At 37.7% G+C, this 25,034-nt stretch overlaps 1 protein-coding gene across 1 annotated transcript in view; it reads left to right on the top strand.

The window, feature by feature from the left end:
• The window catches only part of SNAP91 (synaptosome associated protein 91), a 150,499-nt gene that overhangs the window by 103,011 nt on the left and 22,454 nt on the right, over positions 1-25,034 (top strand). The window contains exons 14-23 of the mRNA XM_058566692.1: positions 2,465-2,479; positions 2,625-2,792; positions 9,132-9,239; positions 9,866-10,129; positions 10,366-10,443; positions 10,603-10,674; positions 11,096-11,179; positions 12,432-12,515; positions 20,468-20,602; positions 22,517-22,666. Coding sequence (XP_058422675.1) covers positions 2,465-2,479; positions 2,625-2,792; positions 9,132-9,239; positions 9,866-10,129; positions 10,366-10,443; positions 10,603-10,674; positions 11,096-11,179; positions 12,432-12,515; positions 20,468-20,602; positions 22,517-22,666 — 1,158 coding nt within the window. The remainder of the gene's footprint in view (positions 1-2,464; positions 2,480-2,624; positions 2,793-9,131; positions 9,240-9,865; positions 10,130-10,365; positions 10,444-10,602; positions 10,675-11,095; positions 11,180-12,431; positions 12,516-20,467; positions 20,603-22,516; positions 22,667-25,034) is intronic.

The raw sequence follows: 25,034 nt of genomic DNA on the forward strand, positions 1-25,034 counted from the left end.
TATTACCATCTGTCACTTGAATCTGGGGGACACGTCTATAGGTTGTTTTCATACACATGCAGGTACACACACACGCACACACACACTGAAAAATTTATAGAAGCTTTGAAATTCGCAGTCTTATAATGAAAATTATAATTTGGCTTAAACATTAGATAGTGCCATTATTAGCTATCATTATCGAGCATTTGATATATTCCTGGTATGGGTGAGACTTAAATATATTAACATATTTTATCTTCATAATAACCTAAAAAGTTTAGCAATATCTATCCACAGAATATAGATTTCCCTGTTAATTTAATTGTAGTTCTGTTTCCTCAGTTAGTGAATATTTTCTGGCAATTTGTGTAATACAACAAAATCTCTGATTATGTACTACTTGTAAATGAATTGAACTCTGCTGCTGTAGTTTTTTATATAGTTTAATCCTTAATAAAAGGTGGCAGTTTCGAGAATATTTAAAAACTGTTCCCATCATCCTAAAATAGAGACTTTCTTTTCTAGTAGAGGAAAAATTTTGCATAAAACAAGGAATAAGTAACATAAATTATATTTCATCTGGAAAATTAAGATTTTGGATTCTAAAACCTGTGATTTCCAGGAGCGGAAAAAGTTTTTCAGTATCAATCATCCACCAATGTGCTTAATAATTGTACATTTTCCTAGGAGATCTTACTTTCCACCTTCCATCATATCATTGTAAGAAGTCTCATCACCCTCCAGCTCAACAAAACATTAGTCAAAAGCAAGGAATTAATGTTTTAATCTTTTATACTTCTTTTTTTAATCTTTTTATTTCTCTCTCCTTCTAGTGTACATAAATAGTCTTCTCCTTTCTCACTTACCAAATGTATGAAATAAACTGTCATAGACAATAGCAGGTCTGGAAACTGTTAAATCGTGTGGCCCTTAGCTCTTCTGCGAAGTCACATTGCAGCTTGAAATAGCCATTGATAAGGGCAGGACTAGGGACGTTCCCACCAATGCCAGGATAAGAGAGAAACCAAGTCTACCTGGCTTCTGATGACCCACTTTGGTTTCTAATTAATGTTTTTAGAAAGTGTTGCTATGGAGTAACAGTTGTGTTGGGCCAGGTACTGTTGGTTTGAGGAATTGTTGGAAGGACCTTCTGTATCTTAGGATTTTGGTCCTGGCCACCTAACAGCAAACAATATCCTCAAGTCGATATAGATCCCTTTTGCCTGCTATTCATTAGGCATACATTCTAAAATTTTAAAACTGTTTCTAATGTCAAGTACTCCATGTGCTATAATTTTCCAATGTTGTTATGAAATATGTAGGGTTTGGTTAGGAAGAGTCTTGATTATCTTAGTGTGTCTGTAGAGTGGTTTACGTAATATTTATTGGGTTTGCAAATTGCATAGTTAAATGAATGTGATTATTTTTTATGTCAAATTTCTGTTTCTGAGGTTTTTAAATGTCTTCTAGAACTTTTGGTTTACTAAATTCTCATATTGTTGTTAAGGCTCCGAAAAAAAAAAAATAGCTCCCTAATAAGTTCTGATAGAATTTTTTCATGATTAAAATAAATTTCCACTAACATTTATGAATTCAAATGTGAGCCCTGAGGTGTATCACATGACTGAGAGTAGAAGAATGCCATTGGACGCTCTGAATCTTTAGGCTAACGTCACATTATAGTTAAGAATAACCCCTCCTAGGCTTTTTATTTAGGATGCCATCTGTAATCTCATTGTTGAACACTAAGACAGTGTGACCCTCCCAACAGAATGCTGACCTCAGAAGCCTGAAAAATTTTGATATGTAATCTCTCACATTTATCTTAAAAATAATTCTGTGTTGTCACATAATGTTTATAAATGTAAAGATTATATATTGAATTGAAAAACACCTGATAATATGAAACTTATGAAGAAGAAAATGGTTTAGATAGGGGTTTCTTTTTTCTAACCCCTAAACTTGCATGCAGTTCTTTGACTATGTTGGATATCTTCTACAACTAGACTCCAGCTATTATAAAGCCTCTGTTTATTCTCTGGTATTCCAAACTAAAGTGACACATCAAATAGAGAGGGTAAATAAAGTTCAGTTCACTACAGTTTCAGAATCGACATTTATAGTGTAGTGAAATCAATCAAAGCATATGAAATGGTAAATCTGGTGAGAAATAAGTTGAGTTTGTCAAAATCATTTAGACCTGTCTTAAGGTAAGTGTCTTGACCTCCCTTGCTCTCAATTTTCCCATCTATGAAATTGGAAACTTGGTCTAGAGGATTCCTAAGGTCCCCTCCAGCTCAAAAGTTCCATGATAATAATAGGTAATACATTTATTTTTTTTTAATTACAAATGGTTCAAAAAGGTACATAAAGCTAGAATTTCTTCAGCTAGTGCCTTACCATGCTTGGACATTGGTGTGGTTGAATGTTTCAGCTTTATCTCTTATTTCTTCATATGCTGACACATAATGGCCATCGATAGACCTTTTGGGAGAGGGTGAGTAAAGCTTTATTTTAAACTTCTGTCTTGAGAGACTTCCATATCTTAATAACTGTCCTCGTGTGGTCATGTGCAGCCTGGTATATCTTTGCCCTTTCCTTTTTTTCTCTTCCATTTGTTCTCCATCTCTGTTGCAACATAGATTCTTTGGCTGCGCTTTCCTCTGTTCCCTCTGAAGCTCAGATCTCAGACCCATTTGCACCAGCACCTTCCCCTCCTCCCACAACTGCAGAAATTGCAACTACTCCAGCTTCTGCCTCAACCACCGCAACTGTCACTGCTGTCGCTGCTGAAGTGGATCTCTTTGGAGGTCAGTCAGTCACATCACTGTTCTTTAACTTTCCTTCCAGGATTGCTGAAATTGCCTTAGAGTTAAGGTGTTTAAGAATTTTTACATTATATAACAGCATGTCGTGGGGTTTAAGTATTTTTTAAATGTTGATTCATGTATATTTATCTTTGCTAAATTTATCAACTGTATCTTCATTTTAGTGATTTTCGAGCAGAGGTTGCTATACTTCAGATCCATTTGATTTTCCATTTTTGCAAGTTAGGATTTAAGTTGCTACTAGAACACTTGTCCCGTGTATGCTCCTGCCCTGCAGAATCTGTATGAGAGTGGCACCGGACTTCTCCATCGTATTTAGGCTTGGCTTTTTGGCCAGATTTGAACTAGCAGAGAGAAAAATATTTGCAGAATATGGGAGAGGAAATCCTGGCCTGTTGTTTCTTAAGATTTAGGACAAAAAGTCATCTAAGAGTAGTTCAGATTTGGGGCTCTCTGTCAGTTTAGAGATATGCCCGTTTTGGCAATTTTAAGCTTATTTTTTGCAAGCAAAAACCTGGCTCATCTTTGGCTGTGGAACTTTGACAAATCATGTGAATCAGCACTTGAAATGCTGATTGAAAACAGGTTTAGGTCAGACTGTGAAATGATTGTCTGAAAATGTGCTTTCCATGCAGATATAACTTCTGACACAGAGTTGATTTACAGCTGCGGGCTTGAGTCCGATATCCCAGACTCTGCCAGGATAATAGGCCTAGACCTGATGAACCATCTGAAGCCAGTTTATTTACATATTCCCATCCGAGAGGTACTAATGCCCAAAGCTAGAGAAGGGCTCATATCAAATACAGACATAGGGGAGTGTTATATTCATCATAGTTTTATGTTTCTTCATTATAGTATAACATCTTTCCCAGGGCATTTTGAGAATATGGTAAAGAAATTGGAGGAAGCAAATGGTAGGGAGGGCAGGAGAGGTTTGGCAGGCTCCAGTGGAGTTAATGTATTCCCCTGGGAACACACAGTCATACTCTGTCACATACCACTGTGCTACACACCATGCCCAGTCTCTGAGCTTTGCCAACCTTGTCTAAGACGAGGAGCACTCAACGAGACACAGCCTTGTTGCCACTGTTTCATGCAAATAACTTGCTGCTGCCCTGCTGCACTGGTCTTCCTATGAGAGGAGAAACGTGTTTTTAAAAAAGTAAGGGAAAGGGGTTTACAGACTCCTGAATAGTTTATTATAGAGAGTCATCCACTAGAACAAGTTAGTTTTTCAGTTATGCCTCTGTAACTTTTGAGACCAAAAATTAAAGTTTTAGCTTACATTTATAAAATCAACTTCTTCACTCCCTCATCTCCCCCCAGCCCCATTGTTGGTGTTTGGTATGGATGGTTTCTCACAGGTTTATGTTAACAGTAAACTTCAAGGAGAATATGGACAGGATGGATAACAATTTTGTGCTTGAACATTTCTATACCTTTTGTTATTTAGATTGTTGTGTTTCTGTCCATTCGTAAGGAGCTCAATTGCCTCTAAGAAATCAATCAGGGGCTGGCCCCATGGCTTAGCGGTTAAGTGCGCTCGCTCGCTGCTGGCGGCCCGGGTTCGGATCCCGGGTGCGCACCGGTGCACCGCTTCTCTGGCCATGCTGAGGCCACGTCCCACATATAGCAACTGGAAGGATGTGCAACTATGATGTACAACTATCTACTGGCACGTTGGGGATAAAAGGGGAATAAAAGGGGGAGGATTGGCAATAGATGTTAGCTCAGGGCCAGTCTTCCTCAGCAAAAAAAAGAAGAGGATTGGCATGGATGATAGCTCAGGGCTGATGTTCCTCACAAAAAAAAAAAAAAGAAATCAATCAACTCCATCTTCCTTCCCCCATTGCTCTCTAGAATAATAAAGCCTCAGATATTTCTTGCAATATTCTTTGTGCCATTATGCTCTTTGTGTTGATAATTTCTTACTGCTTTGACTACATTTGTCAAGTGGAGAAATAAGTATGTTTGGAAATATTTTCATGATGGCATTCTTTCTACCCTAAAATACAAATTTAAAGGACTAGTGCTGCAGAAAATCATATAACATAATGCCAAAGAATGGGGCTCTCCTCATGATTTCACCAACATCCTTTCGAGTACTCCTGCCGGAGATTGAGTAGAGATGAGTAGATCTGCAGATCACAATTTATTGTTATTATTGATCAGTAGAGTTCTGTAAACTGCCCCCTGGCCTCTGACAGCTGTAAAATTCTATCCTTGATGTTGAGGAGTCTATATGTGTCACTGTCTGTTTTGTGGTTTTCAGTGATATTCCCTAAATTCTTTCATGCTCTTTATTGATTTATAAGGAACCATTTAGAGATGGGATTTTAAATAAAAACTTAAACTAAAATCTTTTTGGCTATGTTGTCTGACCTTTTTTTTTTTTGTATCTCTAAAATGGGCAAGTGGTAGAACCCTTGCACAAATTTGTTTACAAGACTTTAAAACTTACCCTTTTGAGATTTAATGTAGCATGTAGAACAGTATTAAGTAGATTTCTTTAGAAATAAACAATGAATTTTAATTTCTGAAAAATGTTTAATTTCATGGATATGAAATATTAAAACATTAAAATGTTCTATGTATTTTAGTCCTATATTTTCATTACAAATTTGTAAAATAGGAAACATCTGTTATTTTTAAATATTCAGGTTGATACCCACATAACATTTTAGTCATTTCAATGTAAGTCATTAAAATTTTTTTTCAGAAACATTATATTTACAAAATGCTTTCTTTTTTAAAGTGAAATTTTAAGAAATAAAATCTACTTTCTCTGGTCATGCAGAACAGCACTGCAAGGCAGTGTTGTGCTTAAAAAAATTAGTAAAACTTACAGATATTGATAAAAGACAAAATCCTTAAAAACATTCTATTTTTTATTTATGAAAATCTTACTAACAACAGCACATTAGTTTGTAACAACACAGGGTTTTCCTAAGCCCTCGAATGCTAAATTGATGCTAATTCCTCTACACAAGCCCCCTGATACCCTTTCAATCAACTGTCTCAATTTGTGAGCAAGCTTTCATGGTAGTCTGTGGTAGTCTAGAATGGTAGTCTGTGAGCATGAAATCAAGTGCCTGGAAAACCAAAGAACTTACCTCACAAGGCTGACTTCATTTGTACATGTTGGTTAACAAACTAAGTTAACCAGCCTTCCTTAAAACCAATACTTAAATATAAGCACTTAAAACTAGATTTCACGTAAGAGTCTTATAATCTTGGGCCTTCGGGGAAGAAAAGGAACTGTAATGGTGACTCTTGCGCTGTTGAGAACGATTGAAAACTTTGTGCTGACTATGTGGTTAAAAGCCGGCTTATGTGTCTGGAGAAGAGGGAGAATGGTTCGGGCTGGGGAAGATGACAGCTTTTAGAAATTTTCGGAAAGGTAGTCACATGATAAAAAGTTTGAGGGAAAATTCTTCCTAGATTGCTAGAAGGAAAAAAAGACTAGTGTACAGCAGTGTCAGAGAGACCAGTTTGCTGGGTAAGGCCTGGACTGAGTCCATAATTGTAGAACAGCAGGATCTTGCATTCCCGGGAAATAGCCCTGGTTGAAAATTGGCAGAATGTGGAAATGAACTGCAAGTGGGTAACAAGGGAAGGAGAACTGGATTGGAAATAGCTGGAGTTTTCAATATTGGAAGGATAATACTGCCATTGATAATGAAAGAAAGCTAGATATTAAAAAGAAGTTTTGGGGGCCAGCCCAGTGGCGTAGTGGTTAAGTGGGCGCGCTCCTCTGCAGCGGCCCAGGGTTCGGATCCTGGATGCGCATTGCCGCACCACTTGTCAAGCCATGCTGTGGCGGCATCCCATATAAAGCAGAGGAAGATGGGCACGGATGTTAGCCCAGGGCCAGTCTTCCTCAGCAAAAAGAGGAGGATTGGCGACAGATGTTAGCTCAGGGCTGATCTTCCTCACACACACACCCACACACAAAGAAGTTTTATTGGTTTTTTTAAACAACATCAAAATTTTATTATCTCTCTTCAGTTCTGGAGACCGACTGGGCTCAGCTGGACAGTTCTCACTGAGTCCCTTTTGTGGCCATAGTCAGACAGTGGCTGGGGCTGGGGTCATCCCTAGTCTTGCTCATTCTCATCTCTGTCTTCTGGTCTGGGAAGACTTAACAACCGGGGCCTGGTGCAGCTGGGGCTCCTATCTTTAAGAGAAGTTTTGACGAGTTGTTCATGATGTTTGGTTTTAAGTAACAGGAAAAGCATTAAAGGAGATGTCTTGCTGACAGAGAAAAAAACACCTCTCCTGAGGATATAGCTAAAAATATGGGTTTCACCTACTTATATATAAGTGATAATTAAAGAGGCCAGTTCACAAATATTTATTTGACCCCTAGCACTGATTTAAGTGGTGTTTTTTCCATCCTACCAGGAGGGAATAGTACAGTAGAATGTGGCACAGTTTGTAACAGTGTGGCGTAGTAGTTAAACACGCAAACCTCAATCAGGCAATTTATAGCCAAATCCTGTCTCTGCCATTTGCTGGCTGTGTGACCTCGGTCAAGTCTCTCAGACTCTCCAAACTTCTTTTCTCTTATCTACAAAGGGAGATAATATAACCTACATCACAAGGTAGTTGTAGGAATTAAATGTAATAATGCATATAAAATATTTACTCAGTGACTGGCACATAAATACTCACTAAGTAGTGACTATTGTTACTGTTTCTGCTATTTCCAATATTATTAGCTCCAGTTCCATGTTTTATAGGAATAAAAAGAAAAAAAACACCTGACACATGACAAAATATTTTCAGCCCTCCCGACCTCCTCTTGTACTTTTCTTGTCTTCTTCTGTCCTGGCTCTTAGAGCTTTCACATTGCTCTACGTCCTCTATTACAGTGTCCTTAACACGCCCTCTAGGGAGGTAGGCCTGCCCTATCCCCTGACGTATTTTCATACTCGAGTATTATTATTTGGCCTCTCCCCCTGACTGGCATCTACTCAGAACATATATTCCCTCAGTGTAGCTTAACACTGGGCCTCAGGACGTTACTTAAGCGTCTTTCATGCTCAGGTCAGTTTGGAACATGCTGGGTTAAACTGAGAAGCAAGTGTCTTGACTGTAGGATTTCCTACAGCCTAATAAACTACATAAATCTCCAAGAAAGGGGATATACTGTGTACCATTTCCCAAGCATATTTGACAAATTCTTTGTAATGGCCAGAGGACCAGTGCTCTGGGAAATGCTGGTATATGTTGTGGAAGGCAGTATTTTAGGATGGGAAGTCCCTCAGGTAAGTGCCACGTTCTAGGTGGCTGTTGGTCCCCACTTTCCAGGTGTTTCTTCTGCTCAGCAAGTCATACTTATGATGGCTTCATTCCTTTTGTACTTTGGAACTATAGAATCTCTTTGAAAAATTCAGAATTTTTTACCATAATTAACATGGTTTGTTGGCAGAAACACATTGGGAACCATTTGTACACATCAGCTGTTTATAAATTGGGCATTTATAAACTGGGCTGCTCGTATATTAATGGATTTTCTACTATAAATAGTAATACACTTGTAGTCTTACAACATCAAACTGTATTTTTAATCTGTTGAAAATAAATCATTTTCCAAATAACTAGAGCAATACAATATTTGAAAACAATAATAAATTTAAGTCAAAGTAAAGGCGTTATTGTGTCATCCCCTAATTTTGTCTTCTCTTTATTCCCTGAAATCCTTGGTTGTGTCTGAAAATGATTTTCAAGGATAATGAAGACTTAATGTTTATGAATACTTAGTAAAGCTTTCATGTTTAACTGTGTAATTTTTCCTGTCCTAGACTATAAAAAAAAATTTAAATTAGAATTGTTTGTTTACATCATCATATATTTAGTTTTATTGACATTAGAGAAGATGTCCATGTTTGGTAGAAACCACTAGTCAGTGACATCGTAGTAACATGATGAATAAGTATTACCTGGACATGAAAGATTAATGTCTTAAATTACATAGTAAAATTATTTTTGTGTTTTAATTTTCACATCCATTAATTTCTAATGATACATAAAACATGCTTCTCAGAGCCCTTATACAATGAGAATCTTGTCACCTTTTGGATCCTAATAGGCCTCAGCAGTATCCACATTGTACCACTTGCATGTAATTAACATGAAGGGGCGCAAAGAATCATTGTTTTGTGACTGCCAACAGTGCATGGGGCATAAAGATGCGTTTTAAGAAATTCATGTTGTATAAGGGAGCCTTCTTTCGCAATTTAACTTGGTTCTTTTACTATATTTTCTTCTCTTTTTATTCCTTTAATTTCTGTTGTTTTAAAAACTGCACCCAAGATGCCTTTGCAGCTTCTCCTGGGGAGGCCCCTGCAGCATCCGAAGGGGCCGCCGCACCAGCCCCCCCAACCCCTGTAGCCGCAGCACTTGATGCATGTTCAGGAAATGGTGGGTTCAAAGTCATGCCAGTCTGTTGTTTCTCTGTCTAATGTGAAGCTCCTGTAGTTAGACGTGGCCATATATTTTTCTAATTTTAATTTCTTCTGAGTATAAAGTATCATTCATCATAACTTAATTAATAATGCCGGGGCTTAAAACATTAAGACAATGAAGTGCATACTTATCAAAATTGACAATTTCTCAAGATTGACAATTTTTGTCAGTGCAAGTATGCTCTCTTAATGTTTTCTTTTCCTTTAATGCTATATTGTACTCTTTTGTAACACTGAGTTCAAATATATGGGCATGTTTTAATGAATTTTCAAAGCTACCAAATTGACCAGATTAAGAATTTGAAGAATAACAATCTCTGATCCTAGACTGTAGGCTAATCTTACAGTACTTTGAAGTGTTTCAGTTTCTTAACTTATGGTACCTACTAAATTTTCTTTTGTCTTTAGAAAAACATGCTAATCACTGATCCCTGCTAATAGGATAGTAGTTCAGTCCAAGCAGCCTAAGGCCTAGCTAGCATGTAAATGTCTGTGTCAGGGTCTCTTACCATAGTTATGACCCCCCTCTCTTGTCTCTTTCCTTACTGACGCTGTGTGTGTCTCCACTTTCCTTCCCGAAAGACCCCTTTGCCCCGTCTGAAGGTAGTGCAGAGGCTGCACCCGAGCTGGACCTCTTTGCAATGAAGCCACCTGAGACCAGTGTTCCTGTAGTTACCCCTACAGCTAGCACAGCCCCTCCGGTTCCCGCCACTGCTCCTTCTCCTGCTCCCGCCGCTGCAGCTGCCACTGCTGCCACTACTGCTGCCGCCACCACCGCCGCCGCCACCTCCACCACCACCTCCGCCGCCACCACCACCGCTCCTCCTGCTCTAGATATCTTTGGTGGTAATTTTTTGTTGTTGTTGTTGAACTCTTTCCATCTGGTGGATCGAATTCTGGTACTTGAGATATACTGCATACACAACTATTCCTGCATGAATACTATGTAACTAAATGGTTCTCTAGAAACCATTTGCTGCTTAGTTCAGAATTCTCCAAAGTGCTAATTCAGACCTGGAGAGTGATGCTGTTTCAGGCTGGTTTGTCAAGTTGAGTAAAGGCATGTGTGTTCTTGGTCTTAGATTTATTTGATTCTGCTCCTGAAGTCACTGCAGCGCCCAAGCCAGATGCTGCTCCTAGCATAGACCTGTTTGGTACAGGTAAAACCAAAGCAACCCTTTTTCACATTAGTCTTCCTAGCTGTTGTCATGATTAGACTCTTTGTACTCACCTGTGATAATGCATTTGTTAGATTTTTGACTTTGATTTCAGCTTTCTACTTACCTCTGCTTGGTTTTGGTTTGTTTCACTTTTGGAAGATGCTTTCTCCTCTCCACCACAAGGGGCCTCTCCTGTGCCTGAGAGTTCGCTCACTGCTGACCTCTTATCTGGTGAGTGCCTTTGTCAAGGTCAAGCCTGCAGAGATGTCTTGTGGGGGTTACGTGTGGAGAGGCAGATATGAAAACATGCGGGTTTGTCTTGAGTTCTTTTAAACTCAAAAGTTCACTTTTTAAAAAAATCTCATTTTTGGCCCATCACCAACTGATGAGAGTTAATACTTCAAATCTAACGCTGGTGCTAAGAGAAAACTTCTTTTCTCAGACTAAAGCCTCTGACCTCAAAAAGTCAAATTTTATTTTCTTCTGGAAGTTATGTTATAAAATCCATTTGCTTTTCCTCAACTGTTAAGATGGACTGCAAAGTTACTGCCTGCTCTTGAACATGAAATCTCCAGAAGCCATTTGTCAAGGCTCGTGGTTTCATTGTCCTTTGAGTGACGTGCGGTTTTTCCTGTTCTGTGCTTCACCGCAGTGGATGCATTTGCAGCACCATCTCCTGCAACCACTGCCTCTCCAGCAAAGGTGGATTCTGCAGGTGTGATAGACCTTTTTGGGGGTGCGTATCTCTCCTCCTTCGGCACTTAACAGAATCTTTTCCCTCTCAGAATAGTTTTTAGATCTTCTATTTCATATTATTTATCATTTTTTCTTTTGACTATGTGAAGCCATTTCCATCTCTTAAATGTAAACTTAAGTTTTTAAGATCTTTTCTGTTTCTTTGCCATCATCATCTTCATCCTTATCAGTTCATCATAATTTTCAGTGCACAGCCTAACAAAACCAGATCATTTTTCATTTGAAGTCTTTGTGTTTTAACTTTTTAACTAATGTAGAATCAGCTGATTGCCATTTCCTTCTACTGTTCTTCCTTGGTGATCCTGATCTGTTGGCTAAATCAACATTTCTAAGTTCTTAAAAGCAATATAAACATTAACTAGATAAATCAGAATTGAAAACAAATAAGCCAGTCAAAGCTGAAAGCATAAGTTCTAGATGTCATATATTATCTGTAGGGTTTATTTATGTTGTTTAATATTTTAGAATCCTTCCAGAGAATTTGAAGATGTTTCACTGATTTGAATGTATTCTCCTCTTCCTTTATATGTTATCTGAAGGCAGGGAGATGTACTGAATTAACTCTTGAATTACTCATTTAGAAGATAAATTTAAATTCTTCTTTAAAGGAAAGTACAGGTTTAAAGTGATTTCTTCATGACTCTCCATAAAGGTGTGTGCTTTGGGCTAAAATACCATCCTTAGCAAGTTAAACCCACATTGAGTACCTACTGTACATTGAAGCATCACGGTATGTGCCATGAGGGAGACAAAGATGTCGCAGTCTCTGACATTCAGGGCCTCAAAACTTATGGCAAATAAACACTGAACCTTGGTATATAGGTACAAGTAGTGCTGCTGCTGCTGCTTGAATTAAATTTGTTAAATTTTTTAAAAAGTTTAGTAGAGCTCTAAATGGGAAAATTCTATTGTATTACCTGTGGGCAAAAATTTTAAAACCTTGATGCTGTTTTGATAGATGACAAGGTTTAGTCCAAAGTTTTATTCTTAAAAAAAAAAAAATCTTACTCCTATAGCGAGGTGTTAATTCTTAAATATTCTAGAACTACTTTTTGAGACAGTAAACTGGTCAGAGCGTAATTCAGTTCACTCAGTCATTTCACATATCCACAGAAGACAAGCTTACCATGCAGTGTCATGTCTGTTCATTTCTCTGCAAAACACTTAAATTACTTGCTGTACTTACTGTTTACACTCTTTTACTTTTTTGCTGCATAATGGATAATGGGTAGATGCATTTGGAAGTAGTGCTTCTGAACCCCAACCTGCACCTCAGGCTGCTCCTAGTTCGTCAGCATCTGCAGACCTACTAGCTGGTAATTAATTAAATTAAGATAAAATGGTATTTTGTGAAAGTTAAGTTTGGATATATTTTTATAAGAAACAGATATTATGTAAATTTCAAGGTGCATGTTTTCTTTCCCTTTTGAGACATGAAATTGAAAAACAAGTCATTGTATAATAAAGGGTTATTTCCCAGAATTTTATGAAATTATTCTTAAAATCACAGTTGCATGCAAGCTACACCTGTGGCCCTTTGGATGTTCCTAATATGCCTTAGTTTCAGTTAGCACGTTTCTTTTTGTTTACTAAAGAGATAATGTGCTTATGTAGCAATTTTCATCTTGTATTGCCTATGCTCATTTTTTTTTTAAGAAATTTGTGGGGAAAGATACCATGATGTTTGACAATTGATTCTGTAATATATGAATCACTCTAGGAGAAACTGTTACAGATTTCCACCATTGAGTTGAAGCCGCTGCTGCATATGCCACTTTTTTAACTAGCTTATTTCTCCATCTGAAAACCCTGAGATGATCCCACTTCAACAGGGCCATCGTGTGGAATAGATTGGCACAGATGCCTCGAATTGTTGCTTATTGCCAGGATAGGGTAGGTAGAATAAAACGAAATATTTCAAGAACTCAAAGATAGTAAAAGTCAACTACCAGTCTTCCTTGGGGACAAGGCAAAGTGTGCTTAATGATAGCCAGACCTGGAAATTTTTATTTTTACAGACAAAGCATTTGCCAGTTGCAAGATTGCAATAGCGAGTTTCAGGTTCAGGTTAACAATCAAACTCACAAGACTCTGCTGGTTTACCTCGCTCGGACTTGACTTAGAAGGGTACATGACAGTAGCATCACAGAGGCCTCAGACACTCAGATGCAGCTTCCCATGTCCCTCCCTTGTCACCACAAGGGATGCAGCTTGGTCGTAAGGTTGGCAAGGGGCTCATGAGAGTGTGGGTGACATCAGCACAGGGAAGCCGCCGTGTCTGGAGTCTTGCAGCTTAAATTCCCTGCTAGCCGTGCAGCTCTTGATAGAGTTAGTGACTAGTTCTCATTTTTTCATGTAATGAACAATCCTGACACCAGGTACAGCAGGCTAAGGAACATTCATTCTCGGATCAGTAATGAGTAATGATCTCATTAAAGGACGCTCATCAACTTTCAGTGTTGTAGGAAGTGTGACAGAGGTCAAATCTTTCCTCAAGAGGCTGGAGAGGTAATCACAGCCCAGCCGTTCCCCTTTTCTTCCATCTGCCCTATGGACTCTTATTGAACAGTCTTTCCCGGGGCCATCGCATATCTTTTGGGTCTTTCTCGTCCTCTCCAACTAACCTGCTTAAACATGACACTCGTGTTTGCTGAATCCACTTCATGCCAGTGACGGCCAGTTGGTATTTTCCTGAATGATGAAGAACCAAGTGTCGACGTGGACTTTGAAAGCTGCAAATATGATAAGAGGCAGTGCATTTAACACAAACCACAGCTGGTTACTTGGGGAGAAAGAGGAGCCTCCCTGGCTTTTCTCTTGGCTTAGATGTTCTTCAGAGCAGCTTCAAACTGGTCACAGAAACTTTCAGACTCTTACTAAGCAATAAACTTATTTCAGGTTTTTAAAGTTCAGCAATAGAATTTTAACAGGCTACAGAGGTAGCATAGTTTTAAATGGCTGTTTAGGGGAAATGACCTTGTCAATTTTAAAATGAGATTACTGATTATAAACCTTTTGCTTTTAAGTTATAATTAAAGTTGAGATGGTATATGAAATCAAATGTTCTGGCTTTTTGCAGAATTCAAAGAAGTCTTCCTTTCTCTCTGGGTACCCCCTCCCCTGCCACAGATCCCAAAGACAGGTCTGAAGCCTACCAGACAGGAGCCTGGCAGAGTGGTCAGCCACTGTTGACCACTTCCACTGCTGCAGAGTTATATTCTCTTCTCCAGGGTCCTCAATCCATTTGGCCTCTCCATGCTTGCATTTTGAAATGTTGTTTCCAAAAGAGCTGAGGACACTAGAAATGGGAGCAGAGAGGCCAGTCAAAGTCTGTGTTCCCTTCCAATTCCAAGTCAGAAGTCAGTGACAGAGCCAAGAGACTTGATCCTGGGGGATGAGATAGGATCTAAAATACCTGGAACAAGCAGGAAGGGCTTTGTCACCTACGGCTGAGTGTAACAGCGGGTACCTGAGCCTCAGCTCACAGCTTGGTGTCTGGATAGATGGGTCCAGCAGGGGAGGTGCACGGAAAGTGCCACTTAAGTCACTTCACCAAAAGGAGGCTTAAATTACTCAAACTGTGTTGTCTGTCCTGAAATCTTAGTAAAACGGCGTAGAAAAAAAGAGAAAATCAGTGATGAAAGTGACGATGTCATGTACATAGGTTTTATTGACTGTACACTTCCCATTTTGGCCACTGCATCTTCTTGTGACTGTTTCAGTGATGGGAAAAGTATTTCATGTACATTTTCTTCTATTTAATTTTTAATGTAAATATGTGTAAATAGGTTTTAATGTCTAGTTTGCTTTCCAAATAGTTCTTGTAATTTAATTTGTACATATCTGAGTGTCTGATTTACTTGGCATGAGGCCAACTATTCTTTCACCTTATATCATGATGTGAGGATTTTAAATTGCTTCTAATTTTTCTAGGTCTTAATTATTTGGGCTGGTTTTTCATACTTTCCTGTATTTTTCTTATAGAAAAACATTTCTATACTTACTGAGGTAACAAACAGCAAGAAGCTATGTTCTCACTGAAGAATATCATGGACTATTAATATAATTCTGTCCTATGAACTAGAAGCAGCTTTCCTAGCCAAAAAAAAACCCTGCTAATATACACAATATAAAATCACAGTCATATTTATATATTTATCTAGCTGACAGTGGCTATTTCTAGTTTTCACATTGCCCAGACATTTTTGTTTAATGAATATCAATGGTAGAACAAATGTTGGGGCAGTATGTTATGGTAACTTACAGTGATGCTTAACACTTAACGTTATATGTGTCTATGGGGAGACATCTGCTAAATCCACAGACTGTTGAAATAAAGAGGAACTTTTTTTGTTAAGATAAATGAGTCTAATCCTATATTGATAACAAGGAATCCACAGATGTGATCAGATTCAAAGTAGGAGTTTGAACCAAAAAAAAAAAGAGAGAGAAAGTTGTATTATTTTGTGAGTCTCTAGAATCTGATATTATTGGCTTTTAGTAATAAGACTATTTTGTGAAGGAATAAAAAAGAAAAATAATACACAGACACAGTGATGGGACGTTAAGGCTGTCCAAAAGTAACGTTGGTTGCTGGGCTGGGGACTTTCACCCCATGCCTGACTAAGGTTAGGTTTTTTTGAGGGAATAAATTTACATGTAAATAACAAGGGAAATGCAATAAATGTGTAGTATAATTAAATATTAAAAATGATTTTTAGAGATTTTAAACCAAAAATTAAGAATCATCTCAAAATTGGGGAGAAAGCTTTATCAAAAATTGGTATGTAATTTAAAACTAGAAAACAAAGACTAAATGGGTAGTATCTTAAAAATGGGTATATCTCATAAAAGCTGGTCATTCTTCTTCATTCAAATTTACTTTAGAACTATCAAATAGTAACAATTCCAGAATTGAACTGTGCATGAAATATCATCTTAGTCATCTTTTACACCTTGAGTAAAAATTTCAATTTCTTTTTGGTGCACCCGATGTGGGGAAACTAGAGAAAATTCTAGAAAAGGCAACTATTGTGGCCAATGAGGACAGACTGAAAGAATAATTCTCTCCAAGTCATTGAAATTACTGGTAGGACACAGATGTTATCCATATCTCAGATGGAGTCTGGCTGGAAACTTGAGAGTTAAGTTTATCACAAATATGAGGAAATATTATATCACACAGTGAAGAGTAAAGCTGTCAAACTCCTCTCAAGATATACCAGGTGAAAATATAGATGTTTGAAAGATATAGACAGATTCCTGGATGGTGGATGTAAAAATGGGTTATTAAGGGAGATTAGGTGTGTTGAGGATATGCCTAACATCAAGCAAGGAAATCATGTTCTTCCATAATAGACACAATTCTGGGGTGACTGCACCATAAATCGGTACTAGTATAGGAATGTGCCACATCCTGTCTTCAATTCCAGTAGTAGGGAAGAATATGGGCCGTCCTTATGAGGCCTTTTATAGTTTTGCATTCTCTGTTAACCACATGACGCAGATGACTTTTTAGCACAGAAGTCCTTGATTTAAAATATAAAATGTTTTAAAATTTAAAATGTAAAATTTTTAAATATAGTTTAAAATATAAAAATGTTCAGTGTGGGATTAATAACTAACAATTTCCACTAAATGGGAAGGTCTGCAGAGGACCAAGTCTTTCATTTGCAGTGGGGAAGGGAAACAGTCTGAAAAGTCAGATAAAAGGCTCTCAGGCTATTATTTCTAGAAATATTGACTATCTCAGATTGATCTTAGTGAATGGAATGTGTTACCAACTGACTGTACCACTAAGAATAATTGAAATGATATCATTTTATCATAATGGAGCAAATGTGAGTGTGGAGGAGGGAGCATGTGTGGGAGTGTGTTTACCTACCAAGAGTTTTAAAATTTCCCTCTCCCAGCCCAAGTGTTATGATGTGTTATGTAGACTGACTGTCAATTTTGATATGTCTGTATCAAGAGAACTTCCCCAAGGTGTAGGCTGTTACCCTTTAGAAAGATACATTCATAAGACTAATCATCTGTGATAAAAAGCAGTGTGTCTGTCGATGGTTGAGCGTCTGAAGATGGTTGGAGATTCACTTATAGTGAAAGGCAGTTCAAATATGCCTGCAGGGCATCTGAAAGCCTACTGATTATTCCATTAGTTTCAATTCCATAGAACACCTTTCTTAATATAATTTAGAACCATATAGACAGACTAGTGGTTTGGGTTTTCTTATTACTTACCTCTATTTCAGGACTCTAAAATTTTTCACTTAACAAAAGGAGTTCCCCAAACTCCTTATTAATGTCTATAATTTTCCTGTTTAACTCTTCATTTAAAGTATAGCAATAGATTTTTTTCTTTAAGATAATCAATCGGTTATTGTATATCACTTTATAGCTTTTTAATTAGTCTAGGTTTGTGAGGACACAAACAGTTCATAAGAACTAAGTATAATGGAAAAAACTCATCTTTCCAGATGTCTGTCAAGTTTATAAACCTATAGGAAGAGTACAACTCTGGCATTACTCCTGGCTGTGGGAAAGAGGCCACATAGTATTGTGGTGAAGACCCCAGGCTCTGGAAGATTCCTGTATGGAATTCTGGCTCTGCATTTGCCATCATTTGACCTTGGGAAAATTATTTAACCTCTCTGGCCTCAGTTTCCTCATCTGTGAAATTTCGTGGGGTTGTTGTGAGGATTGACCTAATGTATGTTTTAGGTTGAAAGATATAAAATTGCTGTTTTTGTAGGACCAAAATGGTCAAATATTGGCAATTTATGTAGTTCATATGGTTCAACCTAAAAAATTGCTTAGAACAGTGCCTGGCATTTGGTGAGCCTCATACCAATGTTGGCTTTACCCTTCACTTTCTTAGAGAAGGCACTAATTTTTTTTTCATTGAATAGTGCTATATATTCACCTATGGATGTTATCTACTTATTAAACTCAATAGCACTTAGAGAGGGCACACATTTTCCTCTTTCTACTACTGAATCTTGACTAGGTGTGTTAACTTCTCTTTGCATCCCTCCTTCCAGCCGTGGAAAGATAGAATTGAATCAGATGATCCTAACGCCCTTTCCAATAATAATATGCTGTGATTCTAGAATAAATTGTTTCTTCTTGGGCAAGTTTTAAGAAACTGAGAGTGAAGTACAGTTGTCCCCACATTTACCTATAACGAAGAGAACCGTACCATAGAACAGTTGCCTAACTTAACCATAGTTGTTTACGACTTGAGGTGTGGAATGTGTCAAAAAAATCAGCATTAACACAGCCGCCAATCTCCCTAAAACCAAAATGATCACATCCACAAAAATAATTACTTTAGCCCATCTTTTCTTTGTAATAATGTCAGTTCTTAAAGACCTAGAAAATGCCTTTTCTTCCATAAGGAAAGTTACATGATGCTTATGTCACTCAAATACTAAAATCACTAAAAGAAGCCCCCTTGAACTTTAAAGACCATCTTGTAATAGGTAATGATTTTCCAAATTGCAGTTTTTTTGTATGTATACAAGGAAAGCCTGAATCCATGTCGCTGTAAATTTCCATGAACAAACATGACTTGAACACTATTGCCTGCTTTATAAAATAGTAACCAGAGGATTTCAATGAAAATTATTTTCAAAATTATAAATTGGTTTTATGGAATGTAAGCTGAAGGATTTTTTGAAGCATTCTTTATGTTTTTGCGAGCAGTGTATGAAGAAGAGAAGACTTCTGGTAGTAATAAATTCTTTGATAATAGAACATCAGCTAATGTCTTGTTAAGAAATCACTTCCTTCACAGGTTGCATATTTTTGTACAGAAGCAATATGAGTGAGCTCTGCTTTTGCTTCTGTCTGTTGATTAAGAGAAATGATTTGCTTCCAGCCTTCAAAAGACAAATATTTAATTTGAGATTTGATTACTTTACAATAGTCTTTGATTTCTCCTCACCTTTTATATTCAAAAGTGTCCTTCATTCAGTAAGCATTAACTCAGTGTTTCAGGCACTATGCTGAATATTAGCGGAAAAGGCAAGAAAAGACACAGTTCCTGACACCAAAAAGCCATCCCCAGGGTGGGGATTTGGGAGTAGGAATAAAGAAACATGATGGGAATGGGATGGAGATATGTACCAGGTGCTGAGAACACAGAGGCAGAGCACATCAGTCACTGGTACTTGGTGTGGGAGGGGCGGGGTGGCTGCGGCTGGTAGCAGTGGGTGGTAGTATAAGGCAAGGAAGTCAGAGCAGGTATCTGACTCACTGTGATAGTGGGTTACAGTAGCAGCCTAGTTTGCAGGAAGGGGAGGGGGCCAGTGGGCAGAGAAAGAAGGGCTTGATTGCTATACAAAGGAATCTGCATTACAGTCATGTGTCGCTTAACGATTGGGATGTGTTCTGAGAAATGCATCCTTAGGCGATTTTGTCATTGTGTGAACATCATAGAGTGCACTTACACAAACCTAGAAGGTATAGCCTACTACACAGCTGGGCTGTGTGGTACTAATCTTATGGGACCGCCGTTGGTCTGTCATTGACCAAAAAGTCGTTATGCAGCACATGACTGTCTATGAATTTGGAAGTTATGGGGAGCCAGTGGAAGATTTTAGAGAAGTAACTTTGTCAACATTTTCCACTCAGAAAGATGACTCTGGCTGTACTGCAGAGACTAGATTGGAAGAGGTCCAGACCAGAGGCAGGAAGCCCCCCAAGGTGACAGTTGAGGAGTCCTGAGAGCTGTGTTGGGGGACAAGGGGTGGGGGAGCTAAACTTGGCAATGGCAGCAATGAGACTAGAACATGTATGAAAGATATTAAGGAGGATCTGGTGGCAGAGTGCATGCATATTTTTCTGATTTGTGTTATTATGCGGAGCCAAGGTGTACAACTAAGCATTTTCTAGACCTGGTATTGTGATTTAATGGCAATGTGATATAATGAGAATAGTTATCTGAGTTTTAACCCTAACAGTACCTTCTTAGCTTTATGTACTCCATTGTAATAATAGACTTGGTTGCCACAGGTTCTCTTAACAAGGGTATATATTCTTATGTGCTGTCTTATTTCTAATTAACTTAAATCTCATTAATACATGACAAATATCAAGATACTTGAAAAACTTTTAAAAAACTAACTTCCCGGGCTGTCATTGACTTCTCACCTACGTGCATTCAGTTCCTTTTTGGTCTTCTTTAATTTTTTGTGACTCTGTTTTAATGGCCTTTACCCATCTTTAGATGTTTCTGCTTATACTTTTCTGGAACTATTTTTTCCAGGATTTGGGGGTTCTTTCATGGCCCCTTCTCCATCACCAGTGACTCCAGCTCAGAATAACCTGCTACAGCCCAATTTTGAGGCAGCTTTTGGAACAACGCCTTCAACTTCTAGCGGCAGCTCCTTTGATCCATCAGGTGAGGCAGTGATTTTCAAATATTCTTTTTATTCGTTCTGATAATTAAATATACCACCTAAGGTTAGTATTAAATCAGAAAATTTATAAGCACATATTGAGTAATAACCTGATTTTAAAACTGTTCAATTAATCTCTCATTCTGTAACTTACATAAATATTTTCAGTACATTTTGGTAGCTTTAAGAATAACCTGCAATCCCGTTCTGTGTTTCTGTTTTTGATTTTTAGCAGAAATCTAACTTAACATGCATACACACACACCGTCTGTTTGCTTGAGCTTACATACACATGGCTTAGAGATGGTTAAGGGACAACAAATGCTTTGTACTAAATCTTCGTACAGTACCTGAATGTGTGGACACTCCCGCTGCTGTTGCTTACACCCTCTGAAGCTTGCATGGCCCTTGGTTTTATGAAGTTCAGACACAAATAGTATTCTTTGCCTCCCTTTAACCTTTCATCCTGCTGTCATTTTATTTGTATTCTCTTCCATTCTACTCTTCCCATGCTGGGTCCTTACTACAAATTTTCAATTGGTGAGTTTTTGGCAATTAAATGTGTTTCAGAGACACCCTAAATATATCCCTGCCTGACAATTTGGTTGCTTCTACTGCCAGTGCCTAGTTGAATGTTGTCCTTCTTCAATTTAGAATTATTATATAGTAGTTTTTATGGTAAATATGCATAATTTTTTGATAAAAATTAACAACCACAAAATCTTTGACAGGATAAGTTATTTGCAATAACTTATGAAAATCCTGAGTCTTCATTTTGAATGGTCTGTCTGTATTCTAGGAATTAAAGTGGTAATTTGTTATGTGATGATCAGGAACCATCAATAATGGCATGATTCCTAATTCCTAATAAAGTAGTGTTTACTTTAAATATGCCCTTAAAGTTAGAACCAAAGTGATTGCTATAATGAAAGAAAAAAAAATCAAAATTCTTCTAAAATAAGTAATAAATACTTATTACTCGATATTGACCATTAGATCAAGTTTTATTCTGACACTGATTTCATAGGAAACTAGGAGATTCAGCCTTCTTTTCTCATTTAAGAATTATTTTAAAAGTAAGCATCATAAGGGGGCCAGCCTGGTGGCGCAAGCGGTTGAGTGCGTGCGCTCCGCTGCGGTGGCCCAGGGTTTGCCAGTTCAGATCCCAGGCGCGCGCCAACGCACTGCTTGTAGAGCCATGCTGTGGCGGTGTCCCATATAAAGTAGAGGAAGATGGGCACAGATGTTCGCTCAGGGCCAATCTTCCTCAGCAAAAAGAGGAAGATTGGCATCAGATGTTAGCTCAGTGCTGATCTTCCTCACAAAAAGGAAAAAAAAAAAAGTAAGCATCATAGGATTTCAGAGTAACTCATTTAGGCTTTGCTATGAATCCCTGCCATTTTGAATAAAAACTGTTTTAGTGATTGTTTTCAGTAAGAGTAAGAATGGCTATGACTTATTGAGTGCCTGTATAGAGCAGGCATTATAATAAAGACATGACATATATTATCTAATTTAATCTTTACAACAAAGCCATGTAGTATTGATACTCTCCCCATTTATAGATGAGAGAACTAAAACTCAGTAACTTTCTCGAAGTCGCACAGCTAGAGAGATGTGCTGCTGAATTTGAGCCCAATTCTGACTCCAAAATCTGTGCTTTTTCCTGTACATTACACAAATTTTCTTTTCCATCTTTGTTCTTGGTCATTAGTATTTCCATACTTTATGATAACCATGTGTAGAGATGTTCTTCTTGGTGTTATAGTCATGAAAAGTGTGAATTACGTCGTCTTTTATAAGATTGTATATTCACTTGTTTCCATAGTTTTTCAAGAGACAGTTCCCCTTTAATTTTGCATATGGTCTTTTTTGTTGTTGTCAATTATTCTGAACCTGGTCTGTTTGATTTCCAGTGTTCGATGGTCTAGGTGATCTTCTGATGCCAACCATGGCACCAGCCGGGCAGCCTGCACCCATCTCAATGGTGCCTCCCAGTCCCGCAATGGCAGCGAGCAAAGCCCTTGGGAGTGATCTTGACTCATCTCTTGCCAGCTTAGTAGGCAGTGAGTAATAGTTTTCTTTACCTGAATCATATGTGAATTTTTTTTCTTTGTCCTTTCACATGTTTGGTTTCTGGATTCACTTATGGCTGAGTGTACCAAGGAGTGGACAGAAATGCTTAGTGCTTTACCCAGTACAGTTTTTTAGAAGGTAAACATTCGATATGCCATTGTCTCACAAGTGATGCCCATGCCATTTTTAATCTAAATTACCAAGGGTATGATTAGGAAGCGTATACAGGTATGAAACCAAGAGCATTATGTATCATAAGTACAGTACTTAATTTTTCTTTTCACTTGGAAATAATAGCGTAGAGTAACTTAAATGTAGTATATTTACCAATTGAGTATCCAAGTAAGTTTCAGTTATTCATTCAACAAATATTTATTGAGTACCAGGCACTCTTCCAGGCTCTAGAGATAAATCACTGAACAAAATAGGTATAAATTTCTGTTCTTAGGGTGCTCAGGAAGGGCAGAGACAAACGTTAAACATTTTCAAATAAATAAATTCTATAGTATGTTAGGTCAGAAGTGCCGGGGGAAAAACAGAACAGGGAAGGAGGAATTGAGAGAGCCACAGAGTGGGAGTTAGAGTAGGCCTCACTGAGAAGATAAAATTTCAGCAAAGATTTGAAGGTAAAGGAATGAAGCATGTGGAAACCTGAAGGAGAACATTTGCAGGCAAAGGAAATAGCCAGTTCAAAGGCACTGGGGCAGAAGATTGCCTGGCATGTTCAAGGAACATCAAGGAGACTAGTGGCTGGAGCTGGATAAGTGAAAGAGAGAGTCTAAGGAGATGAGGGCAGCTGTTATAAAGATTGGCTTTTCTTTTAACTCTGAATTTGATTTTTTTTTAAGAAGAATGAGTTTACCATTGCAGATACCTTTCATTTTACTCAAGGCTCTATCAAAAGTTTAGTAGATCATTGATATAGACTTCTTTTTCTATTCATTTTCCTATGGGCATATTTTTTTTTCCCATTCATTTTCCTTGGTGTGGTCATCAATGAAAATGCTTTGATGACATCCATGGAGAGGTTATTTGAATATTTCTTCCTATTCTAAAATTCCATCTCACTGGTGGATAGTCTGCAGTGGTGACTGCTTTTGCTGGACACTATAGTATAATGTACCACCCAGGTCCTCCCTCAGAAATAAAGGACTTATGCCTCCAGCTGCTGAGAGTGCCACCAGCACACAGCCTGCAGGAGTCAACTGCCTTTGAGAATTATCTCTGCTGAAGAAAGCTGACCCACTAGAGGAATAATCAGACAATCTTGATAAAGAACAAATTTGAAAAAGTTACACTTTTTGGTATCAAAACTTCTACAGAGCTACAGTAATCAGGACAAATGGTACTGGCATAAGGATAGAAATATAGACCAATAGAATAGAATAAAGAGCCCCGAAATAAACCTCACATACATTGTCAATTTTCCACAAGGGTGCCAAGACCATTCAAAGTGGGAAAAGACAGTCTTTTCAAAAAATGTACTAGGACAACTGGATAGCCACATGCAAAAGAATGAAGTTGGGCCTCTTCCTTATACCATCCACAAAAATCACTTCAAAATGAATCAAAGATCTAAATTTAAGAGATAAAACTATAGAACTCGTAGAAAAAAACCTAGGTGTAAATCTTCATGACCTTGGATTAGGCAGTGGCTTCCTAGATATAGTACCTAAAGTATAAGCAAAAATAAATAAATAGGAATTCATCAAAATTTAAAAATTTTGTGTGACAAATGATGCCATCAAGAAAACAACCCACAGAATGGGAGAAAATATTTCCAAATCATATATCTCATATATATCCATAATATATAAAGAACTCTTACAAGTAAATAATAAAAAGACAAATAACTCAAATTAAGAACTGGCAAAGGACTTGAATAAACATTTCTCCAAAAAGATATACAAGTGGCCACTAAGTATATGAAAAGATGTTGAACGTTATTAGCCATAAGAGAAATGCAAATCAAAACCACAATGACAGACCACTTCACACTCATTAGGAAAGCTATAATCAAAAAGATAATAACAAGAGTTGGCTAGGACATCGAGAAATTAGAACTCTCATACATTGCTGGTAGAGATGTAAAATGATGCAACCACTTTGGAAAACAGTTTTACAGTTATTCAAAAGTTAAACATAGAGCTACCATATGCCCCAGCAATTCTACTTCTCATTGTATACCCAAGAGAATTGAAAACGTATGTCCACATGACTTGTACACAAATATTCATAGCAGCAATTTTCATAATAGCCAAAAAGCGGAAACAACCCAAATGTCCATCAGCTGTTGAATGGATAAACAAAATGTGATATATCCATAAAATAATTATTTAGCCATAAAAAGAAATGAAG

Source organism: Diceros bicornis, chromosome 23 (assembly GCF_020826845.1).
Source record: "Diceros bicornis minor isolate mBicDic1 chromosome 23, mDicBic1.mat.cur, whole genome shotgun sequence".
Taxonomy (NCBI): Eukaryota; Metazoa; Chordata; class Mammalia; order Perissodactyla; family Rhinocerotidae; genus Diceros; species Diceros bicornis.